This window comes from Salvia splendens, chromosome 9 (genome assembly GCF_004379255.2).
Source record: "Salvia splendens isolate huo1 chromosome 9, SspV2, whole genome shotgun sequence".
Lineage (NCBI taxonomy): Eukaryota > Viridiplantae > Streptophyta > Magnoliopsida > Lamiales > Lamiaceae > Salvia > Salvia splendens.
Window position 1 is genome coordinate 13,448,556 of NC_056040.1, and position 10,930 is coordinate 13,459,485.

Genomic DNA, 10,930 nt, shown 5'->3' on the forward strand with positions numbered 1-10,930 from the left:
GGTTTGGAAAATTTAACTTTTCATGGCGGTGTCAGCCTATTAATGATTTTGTGCATTGTTCTCTTTCTCTTGCCTCTCACCTTCTCTTTCTCTTATCTATCTATCTCTCTTCCCCTTCTCCCTCCTCTTGGTTCCTCTGCAAATTCTCGAATCAATGAGAAAGATATGAGTGATTTGAAACGTCGGATGTATGATATTGAGCGAAAAATTGGCAATTGTGCGGCTCCTTTCATGTCATCACCGCTGCTTCTTGCAATTTGATGACTGAATAGTGAAAACAATCATCCGGATATGCAGAATCAATTTTCGGAAAGCGATGGACGAATCATCCTCTCCGGATCAAAGAAACAGTAACGTTGATGAACTTCATCTCTTCCTCGGACATGCAATCGGTGAGGCATCTCTCGTACTTTTTGAATAACTCGTCGATTATCGTCTCCCCAAAGTGTTCGGCCACCGATCTCATGCATTTCGCCACATCCTCCCCGCCGCCACTGCTGCCGCAGTCAGCCCATCTGATCTCCGAGGTCTCGAGGCGGCTGATGGCAAAGGAGCCCTCGCTCCTCCTCACCTCCGCCGGGGAAGGAGTGTATTGAGGGATGTTGAATGAATGGAGCTTCTCTTCCTCAATGGCTCCCTCTGACACCATTTCCTTTAGAGAGAGAGAGCCAAGAGTTCCCAAATATAGCAGCACTCTTTGCTCGCCGCGTTGTCGCTCTTCCGCCCCCAGAGAGATGGATAGATGAGAGAAAGAGAAGGGTGAGAGGCAAGAGACAGAGAAAACAATGCACAAAATCATTAATGAAATGGCACACTAAAAAAAGTAAAATTTTTGAAAATATCAAATTGCCCGAATCTCCAAAAGGATATTTTTGACTGAAAAATGTCAAAATGACCATTTTTGAGATAAACATTTAGTCCAAGGTTGTTTGGGGATATTTTAAAAGTTCATGGACTAATGGCGAAATAAACGCATAGTCTATAGACTGTTTTCGAAGTTCACTCTATTTTATAGCTAAAAAAGGATCAATTACTTGTAGTCTTGTAGAGGAATAACCAAAAAAAAGAAACAATCACTTTCGGTGGGACAGAAATAGTAGTTGATATTTATCTCACTATTATTTAGTTCATATTATGCGTATACAATGGCAGGGTAATATCCTTATTGAAATAATTTGAGCATACATCGACAGTGTAATAATGACTTGAAATTTGCATGGGGCAAATTTTAAGTGAGTATGCAAATACTCATGTCCAAATATAGTTAATGTGATAAAATTTCAAACACTTTCCTCTTGAAACTTGATTTGTTATGCAGCAACGGTGAAGAAATAAAAAAGCAAAAGCAAAGACGCAAACGCAACCCATTATTAATGGTACTGTATATCTAAGGATTTTCATCTTAAACACATATTGATAAATCAACTAGAACAAAGACAAATGCACAAATAGATGTTTGACTCGCTTTTCATTTTAATTTGTCCACAGACCAATTATTAAAAATAAAAATATTTTTCTACTTACTTTATTACGTCTCTCTACTGTACATACAAAATAAAGATAGTACGGGTTTTTTCTTCTTTTGTTCTAAACTAGAACTTAGGTTCTTTATTTGTTCTAGACTTTTTTTTTGTTCCGGATTTGGGAGAGACGCATGACCCTCATGCGTCTCCTTTTAATGAGACGCATGACAGTCATGCGTCTTTCATAGAGACGCATGAGGGACATGCGTCGTTAATTTTTTAATTTTTTTCGGGCAAAGACGCATGAGGGTCATGCGTCACGGGCAAAGACGCATGATCATCATGCGTCGCTATTTTTGTTTCTTCGCTCCGATTGTCAGTGGTTTTTATTGCTTTAATTTGTTGGTTTTTGTTCAGTGATTTGACCACACATTTGACACCATAAATCATGTGATGGGCTAGGATGGTCCACCTCCCCTTATTTTATGTATTTGTCAAGTGATTTGACCACACATTTCACAATATAATAACGTGATAGGCTAGGATGGTCCACCACCCTTTATTTGTCGGATAGAAAATCAGCCCTCTAGGAGTTTACCTATCTTAGTGGACTAGCAATTATTGGTTCAGGTGTCATGTCACCCAACGTGCTTATCATCACCGCATTTGAAGTGCTTATTTCATTTATTGTTTGAACCAGGTCAGAAATAGCGACGCATGATGATCATGCGTCTTTGCCAGTGACGCATGACCCTCATGCGTCTTTGCCCGAAAAAAATTAAAAAATTAACGACGCATGTCCCTCATGCGTCTCTATGAAAGACGCATGACTGTCATGCGTCTCATTAAAAGGAGACGCATGAGGGTCATGCGTCTCTCCCAAATCCGGAACAAAAAAAAAGTCTAGAACAAATAAGGAACCTAAGTTCTAGTTTAGAACAAAAGAAGAAAAAACCCAAGATAGTACCATCTTCCTCTGGGGAATACTACAAAATAAACCCTTTACTAAAGTAAAATCAGAATTCAGAAATTTCCAAAATCTTCAACCCGATGTTCAGAAATGCAATCTTGCGAGAATGCGAAACTGTTCGAACTTATAGAATATGAAATTGATTTCAGGGATGGGGAAGGGAGACGGGCGAGAAAGAAAGAGGCGCGAAAATTGGAATGTCTGGCCGAATTCCAAGCCCTTTCTGCTCAGTCGTTTTGGGGGTGGTGATCGTGTGCACGCAATAAAACATGAAAAATGAGCAGAAATTGCAGCCCTCTAAAGCTCAGGTCTACCCCTCCATGATTATGATGCCTTAGATTGTCAAATCTCTCTGGGTGAGACTTTATTTTATATGCTGCTTGCTTAATTTTATGGGGCCGTTATAGCGCAAAGTGAAGTTTGTGGTGTGAATATTGATCTATTTTATGATATGTAGCACAATAAGGACTTTCTCATCCATAGAAGTGTGCAAAATTGAGTCACTGTAGGTTTTTCTCTGAGGGGTAGAAGATATTACTATAAGATATTTTCTTGAAATATTAGCCACAGTTTCAAAATGAAATTCATTTCTCCGGTGGCTTCATGCATATCATGTTATGGACAACTAGTTTGTTTAGTTTTTAGCTGGCAGCATGCAACTTGTGATGAGCTTCTTCGGGATTAGGGCTCGTGTAGCTAAGAGTTGTGTGCCCTAGGTTATCACGTACTCCCTCCGTCCCATTAAAGATGACTCACTTTCCTTTTTGGTTTGTCCTAATCAAGATGACCCATTACTAGAAATGGAAATACCTTTATCTCTACTTTATTTCATCTCTCTTGTTTTACTCTCTCCACTTAACACACAAAATAAAGTTGCATAAAAACCCGTGCCTCCCAAGGAAGGGGCCATCTTCCTTGGGAAGGAGGGAGTAGTTGTTTAGTGACATCCTATCAATTAAGACATAGAGAACACGTGTGAACAGTTTACGGAGACCTTCATTCAGACTACTCATGAGGGATATAAGATAACTATTTTGTGTACCTTTACTGGCCTGTGTTTATCAAGGTACATAAAGTTCATAGGTTTTTTGTCTTCAATGATCAATCTTGATGAAGATATATTCTATAAAGTGAAAGTTTTTTACATTAGTAAGTCTACTATATATGAAATGAGATATTCCAAAGATGCTTCTATGTACACGGTGCACCCCAGTATTTCTCAAGGGTCAAGGCACACCCTTTGTTCTGATACACATTTTTCCCCATTTCTCGAATCAATTCCAATGGATAGAGAAATGGAGATGTATTTAGCAGTACCCAACTCAATTCTGAATAGCTGCCTCTTCTGGGAAGACACTCTATTCATGAGATTTTAGTGTGCTGTTATAGCCACACTCTTTGATGGTAATAATTAGGGTTATAACCGAACTCTTTGTGAATACAGGCACAATTGGCATCATATTCATGATTATTCTATCACTCAAAAAGGACATGATTATTCTATCACTGGTACTACATTTGGAGATGTTACTATCGATGCATGTGTTACTAGTATGGCTCATCGCTCATCCTTCTGTTGCTGGAGAGATGCAGAACTTATGCGCATTGTGCTGTTCGGTGGGGCAGTTAGTTGGGATTCATACTAGTCCATCAAATAGGATCCATAGTTGCTATTACAATAGCACTGCATATTTCTGCCTCATTGTTGTAGATATGAGAAATGTAACTGTGATTTGAAAACTTTACTTTCTAGCTTCCTGCTTCAAGCTATTGCTCATTTTCCCAACTTCTTATGTTAATTTGCTTTTTGTGCTGATTATTTACCAATCATTTCCTCATATGGTGCATTAGGGGTCTTTAGGACCTTAGCATTCCAGCTGCACTTGTGAGTGTCGTGGGAATCATAATACAGGAGCCCGTGATCAGAAGTTTCTTATAAGTGAGTAAGAAACAATTACCAAGGTCATTTAGCTTTATTGCTTGTGTGGAGCTAGCATATAAAATGCATTTCTGAATAGATTAGTCAGAAGTTTCAGGATGCTGGTCGAGGCATGTGGAAAGCTCTCAGATCCCCTGTTGTTTGGAGGCCATGTTTATACATGTACCAATAATATGTTTTATTGGTCTACCAATGCACCAAATGATCCTTTTATTTAACAGGCACTTCTTTGCTCTTCAACTTTTTAATCTGGAGTCACGACATCTGCAAAATTCTCAAACTGAATACTTACTCATTCTCAAAATACACACAGGCAATATCATTTGTGTAATTGGATTATTATACTAGTTGAAGCGTAAGCTCAATCTTTCCCAAGTGCTGGAGGCAGTTGGATTAAAATCAGCAGCTGTTGGTGCAGTAGGCTCTCTTTCCACTGAGTGCTTCTGTTGGCACAGTTGCTGTATGTTGCTTCAGGAATGCTGGACGTGATATTGGTTTTTCGTATAACTTGATAGTTGTGGTTCCGGATTATGTAGTCGTCATATTTGGTGCAGCTGTCAGTCATGTGATTGGACGTTTCAAATTGATGCCTCTTCTCATGGAAGCTCTGGCCCTCTGGCATAGAAGGCAAATTCTTCGCCTTGCTCGTGTCAATTTGATCATGTAGGTTCGATCACGGTATCAGAACTGATCATAGCTCATCACACTCATGTTAGTATTGAAGCTGACACAGTTAGATTTATCCCTTGTTTTTCTCTTGTGTTGATCTGTATTCTGTTTATATTGCAGAAGAAATAAATCGATCCATGGTTAATCGAATTCACTTTTCTCTAGTCAAATACATAAGAGGATAGATACACCAGCTGGAGAATGGTGGCTGCAACTATCATCTGCTTAAATTTCACATCTTGTAGCAGTTCCTTTAACCTTCGCCTCTTGTGAATTTTGCCAGATAACTTTGGTTTTCATTTAAAGAATAGGCAACATGTCAGTGAGACGTCAGAGGGTCTAGCATCGAGACATGCTTTACAGGCCTAAAAGAATTCAAGAATTCAGAGATTCCCCTTGAAAAATATAACCTCATTTGTGGTGATTCTGGTGAACATGCAGAAACAATTCCCTTTTGTCCTTTTGTTTGTCAGTAACCGATGTAGTTATATGATTAATATATTACTACATTTATCTATTTCTGGGGAGTTTATGTGGTCTGGATGAAAGATCAAGTTTGAGAATATCCCTTCTTCATTTTTTGCCTAGTTTCTTTTATATCTCTCCAGCAGGATTCTTTTCCTAAGATTAGGAAAAGCTCGAGGTTCAAGACGACAAGGAGGCAGGTCCCACGAAATTCCCTGTGTTCATATGAGGTTCCCTCTTTTCTAGTAAACTTTCTGCTGAATAATGTTTATTTTCTTGTCATAAGACGACATCACATCAGTGCTTAGACAAGAATTTTTTGTTTTATTTGTTTGTAGCTGATGTAGTTTCCTATTCTTGTTTTCTGGGGTTACTTTGTGATATTTCAGTAGGGCTTCTTAGCAGAAGATGTTCTTCGTATTGTCTAGTAGATGCTATACATGATGAATTATACAAAACACATCCACATGATGTTTTTCCACCACGATATATACATAGAAGTTCTTGACTTATCATACCTTGTGTGGGAGTATTGTATTTGGACATTAAGCACAAAAAATAAGACTACATCAATATTCTATACCACTCATACAACAAATTCAAATTGCTGAATCAAATCTAGGAAATCAAACCTTTCTGTATGTGTTCATATTCATTTGGCTTTGCCAATGAATTTTGTGAATCACACATACAAATCATCACTCATTTCTGTGTCTTAACTGAAACTGCAAACTTCCTTCGCAAATCCCACTTGCATCTGCTTGGTATCATATATTACTCTTGTGTTCCTCTGCTGATAGTTTCCTATGATCCCAATCTGGTCTTCATAGGCGAGGCTTGCAAGCGCCAAGCACACCTGAGACGCGTCCCTCTTAGCGAAGTAAAACATCCCGGTTACATCCACACTCATCTCTGCATCTCCTTCGAATTGCATCTTAAGTGTAGGTATGTTGACCTCCTCATATGCTGACAGGTTGAAGCAGGTGTCGAGAATTGAAAAGCTCGGTGCTGAGGGATACCCAGTGAATTGTCTCAAGAACTCAGCCTTGACAGATGTGTAGACAGATGGGGGCAGCCTTGTGATCACGGTCCCTGAGTCGATCAAGACCCCGTTCCCCCCAAAACTTGGGGACTGCAGAGGCACCCCTCCCACACTAGCTCCTGTCATGTTCAGAATGTAGAAGCTGTATAGCTGAGGATTCGGAATGAGCCTCGTGTAAGAAACAGGTGTTGTGTTCTGGAAAATTAATGTATCGTTTCCTAGTATTAGCGAGCCCGATGTTCCAGAATCCGAATCAGGCAAACAGTAGGAGAAAACTCCTCCAAATACATCACTAGTTTGAGAAATGAGTGAGAGATCATTCCTGCCTAGTCCCAACAGGCCAGAAGCTGCACCAAATAAACCCCTGTTGTTTCTTCCACATCCAAACACGAAATTCTCGACTGGAGTCGTTCCAAGAGTGAGCCGGTCTCTGCCTAGCTCCCCACGGGTATATGATCCATCGCCATATGTTACTGCATAGTTGCACTTAGGTTCATTGTTCCCACATAACCCTGAGTTTCCTGTGTTGGACTGCAGAGTATGGCAGGGCTGCGAGTTGCACTGCACCGATCTGTACGAGGGAGACACCAACGGGTTGAAGAGGGGCTCCGGCTGAGTGTAGCACAGCCTACAGGGCTGGCATTGCACCCAAGAGAGGTCACTTCCTGTGTCCACAATCACAGTTAAGTTCCGGATGCCTAATGTTACTATCACAATGTAGTTTAATGTCTGAAGCTGGATGCCCGAACTGATAGGAACATGGGCTTGTGATGATTCTACGTGACCAGAGACGACGTTCTTGATTCGGGATTGTATGGATTCGACTCGAACCACATCAAGAGTCAGCCCTTTTTGGAGGTGTTTGATGTGCTTCATTTCTAGTATGGTTGCACCATCCTCTGTTCATTACAGAAGAGAATTAAACCTTAGTTTTAGTCTATATTTTGAAGCCTATTACTTTGATTCTTGAAAATATTAGATGACCTTATCTTCAACTACCTTAACTGAGTTAAGTGATGCAGATTCCTAAACAAAAGATAAAAGATGCAGTCATGCAGGCATGTTTTCTTGCATATATACAGTTAATACTCACTTGGTGTATGCGAGAATCGGGCAGGGACAGGCGTCGTTGTGAGGCGTTTGAGCGAGAGAAGCTCCTTCTGAGCGAGACTGAAGACCCCATTGAAGCAACTGAGGGCAACAAGAATGAGGAGAAGCACCATTGTTTTGTTCCCTGGGAGAGATGAGAGAAGAGTGAAAATGTGGAGAGTGAAATTAAGGAAAGTGGAGAGAAAGAAATGGTTTAGAGGGAGACGAGATTCTTAGGAGTTGGAGTTTGGCATGACAACAAAAGGAGGAGTTGGCTGACGACCCCACTTTTACATGAGAAATTATTGGGATTTCACGTGCAGAAACTTAGGGGGATATATAAATAAAAAACCACAGAAAATAATTTTTTGATTTTTGGAATTGGTTTTGAATGGATATGGTCTCTCCCTTGCCATCTTCACGGATTTAAACTGTCACCAACCTACTAACTAACACGAAAAGGAACATTTTTACATACTTGCCCTATCAGTTTCTCACAATTTTTTAATTATCTGGTTAATAAGAATTGATCAGCATGGACTTCCCTTTATATTTTATACAATTAATTAATGTATGCATCGATGAGTAATGTTTCACTAACTACGAACATCTATTGTGTGTATTGATGACGTGCTGTCCATATCATCATTTGTTTTCCTCTTTTATTTTAGAAATTATGGTTGCAATAATCAATTTTATATATTATTTACAAATTAAAATTTGATTTATTAGTTTTATTCCTATATTCGAAGTTAGAGAATAAACGAGACTTTGATTTTAAAGTAATTTATAAATTATAAATTTGATTATTCCAATTGTTGAGATTTCTATCATCCATCTCACATCAATTTGGTAATAGTGGACTTATAAATTTGATTATTCCATAGGGTAAGTTGATAATGTGTTTTTTGTTTTACGTGTGGAAGTCCGGTGATTATTTTGGCCTGCATATAGGGAAGTGTGGAGATAACCATCTCTTTTATATTCACTTTAAGGAGTCGAATGACTTATTTCAACACAACTAATCATAATTTTTAGAGAATAAGAGACATCAAGTGGAAATAAATATTATGAGGAGAATTTTTACGTTTTTGTTGCTCAAGTTTTAGGTGCCCATAAATAATGTGCAATCCCTTTCTATATATAGTATGGCAAATGTGAGGGTATGTAACAATCAGGTAAATTGGGAAGGAGCGGGAAGGATGCAACAATCTAGAGAATTTTGATACAACCACTTGGATCGAGAGGCCAAGAAAATTCATCAAAACAGTCAGATGGATTCCGCCGGACACGGGCTGGTTAAAGCTCAATATCAAGGGAGTGTGGAACCGGTCAGGCGCAGGAGCGGGAGGAATTTTCCGAGAGGAAAACATTGTCCGAGGCTTTATTCGGAAAGTGACAGCCGCGTCGGCTCTTGATGCGAAGCTGCAAGCTCTTTCCCTCGGCCTTGAGATGGTTACAGGTAGGGGTAGAAAAGTGTGGATTGAATCGGACTCTAAAGAAGTGATCTCCTTAATTCAACTCAACAAACCCGGGCCGGTACATCTACGACATCAAACGACGTTCATCCGAAACAAATTGAAGGAGGTTGTTGCCAAGTATTCCCACTGCTATAACGTCGGAAACAAAGCAGCGGAATATGCAGCGAAGCTAGGGAGTCCCGAGAGCAGGAATTTGACCGTGACACAGCCCCGGCGATGATCAAAGCGTTGGTAAGAATGGATCAACTCAACATGCCGAATTTCCAATTCCTAAGCACTAGTAGGATGGTGAAGTTCGGTGAACATAGGTTGATCTTACTGTAATTTTTGAGGTGAGTAATTTGGTGTCACTCACATGTGTGCGGAGGGGACAACAAATTACTCCCTACGTGGGCTCTATGTCACTTTTGGGCATAAAACGTGTAAATGGTCTTTTATGATATGAAGGGATGAGGGATCAAAAAAAAAAAATCTCCACTGCAAGATACCCTAATAAAATGTTTTATGTCTGTTTTCTTGAAAGAAAAAAAAAGACAAATGTGAGGGTATGTATGTTACATCTGTGTAACCGATTGGACTTAGCATGAACACTTATTTATTATTCCAAGAGTGGACTTAGCATGTTATGTACTTCTTATTAATTCCAAGAGTGGACTTAGCATGAACACTTATTTATTATTCATAGAGTAATCAAACTCCAACTAGCTAGGTTCCGAATAATAAAACCTTGTTTCGCGCTCCTCTTGAGGATATTATCAAACGAGACTCACCTCGCGCACGATTCAACATAATAGCAATCCTAGCACCGCTAGATATTAACCACTACGTACCCAATATATTAGGATTATTGGGTTGGAAAAAACCCGCACCATTTGATAAGTCAAAGCAGTGCATAATCAATACCGTATGCTCAATGCTAACATACATTAATTAAGAAATAAACATTTATCAAGACCTCGTCTTTCAGTAGATAGCATAAAGACTCGTCTCGCTGTTAGATCATTTCAATGCTTTACCACACCAATGTCATCTTATTTCAGTAAGGCTTAGAAATATGCGGACTGACATTGCAACCTTTCAGATTGGGTAGTCTAATTCCATCTAGGTTGTGAAATTCTATTTTTTCTTTGTTCAGAACTGACCATGTTACCTTAAAGTGGACGTCGCCCACAACCGGTCTACTAAAATAAAGACTTAGACTTTGTTAAGTTACTTATACATTTAAACATGCAATAAACATCCATTAAATGTAAAACATAATAACATTATGACAAAAATAATTTGTTTTATTCCTTGTAAAATAAAATAAGAGTTTTACGGTATTCAATCACTTTAAAAGTGATTCCTAGTATACAAACTCTAACCGCAACAACTTTGAAGAATTTGGGGTCATATCAAATATGAAAGAACTATGTGCAAAACACAAAATAGTGTAATACACAGACATATTTAAATGTAATTTAACTTAAAACCCCCTTGTTTGCTTAATTAAAAATAAATCAATTCTTGTTTTGGTTAAACGGCATAAATCATAATCATGTTCACTTGTTATTTAACATGTGAGTGCAATAAACATCTTTAGATTATTAGATAATTTATCAATTTTAGACATGCGTATAGTGACATAATTGAAAGCGCAAGTTTTATTTTTAGGTGCAACTGTACAAGTGTGGATAATATTAATAATTGCACATATATATCTTCGTATTTTTAATTTAAAGCGACTGCAATCATGGGGTTCCCTTATCACCATAATCTATATAGATTAATATTTTTAGAACCTTCCAATTTACTAAATGAAAGAAAAATAAT

General features: G+C 38.7%; 1 protein-coding gene and 1 long non-coding RNA gene across 11 annotated transcripts; one reads left to right on the top strand and one right to left on the bottom strand.

Annotated features, from left to right (window-relative positions):
- Window positions 1–2,434: 2,434 nt before the first annotated feature.
- LOC121747726 lies at window positions 2,435–6,621 on the top strand. 10 transcript variants are annotated; one of them, XR_006039330.1, is made up of 7 exons: window positions 2,435–2,789; window positions 3,878–4,372; window positions 4,464–4,832; window positions 4,927–5,083; window positions 5,162–5,736; window positions 6,337–6,399; window positions 6,480–6,620. It is a non-coding gene; the product is annotated as an uncharacterized LOC121747726 (long non-coding RNA). The 10 variants fall into 10 exon arrangements; XR_006039324.1 differs by having other exon boundaries at window positions 4,464–5,083; window positions 6,337–6,386; window positions 6,480–6,621; XR_006039325.1 differs by having other exon boundaries at window positions 4,452–5,083.
- LOC121747725 (aspartyl protease family protein At5g10770-like) lies at window positions 5,996–8,179 on the bottom strand. The gene is made up of 2 exons (XM_042141825.1): window positions 7,642–8,179; window positions 5,996–7,447 (listed from the first exon to the last, which is right to left on the bottom strand). The coding sequence occupies exons 1-2, from the start codon at window positions 7,769–7,771 to the stop codon at window positions 6,222–6,224; spliced, it is 1,356 nt and encodes a 451-aa protein (XP_041997759.1). The 5' UTR covers window positions 7,772–8,179; the 3' UTR covers window positions 5,996–6,221.
- Window positions 8,180–10,930: the final 2,751 nt, after the last annotated feature.

Bases quoted from the DNA above. Each gene is read 5' to 3' on its own strand.
- LOC121747725 (XM_042141825.1), bottom strand. From the start codon at position 7,771: ATGGTGCTTCTCCTCATTCTTGTTGCCCTCAGTTGCTTCAATGGGGTC. The intron at 7,448-7,641 runs GTGAGTATTAAC...TGTAATGAACAG, and splicing joins CCGATTCTCGCATACACCAA to AGGATGGTGCAACCATACTA.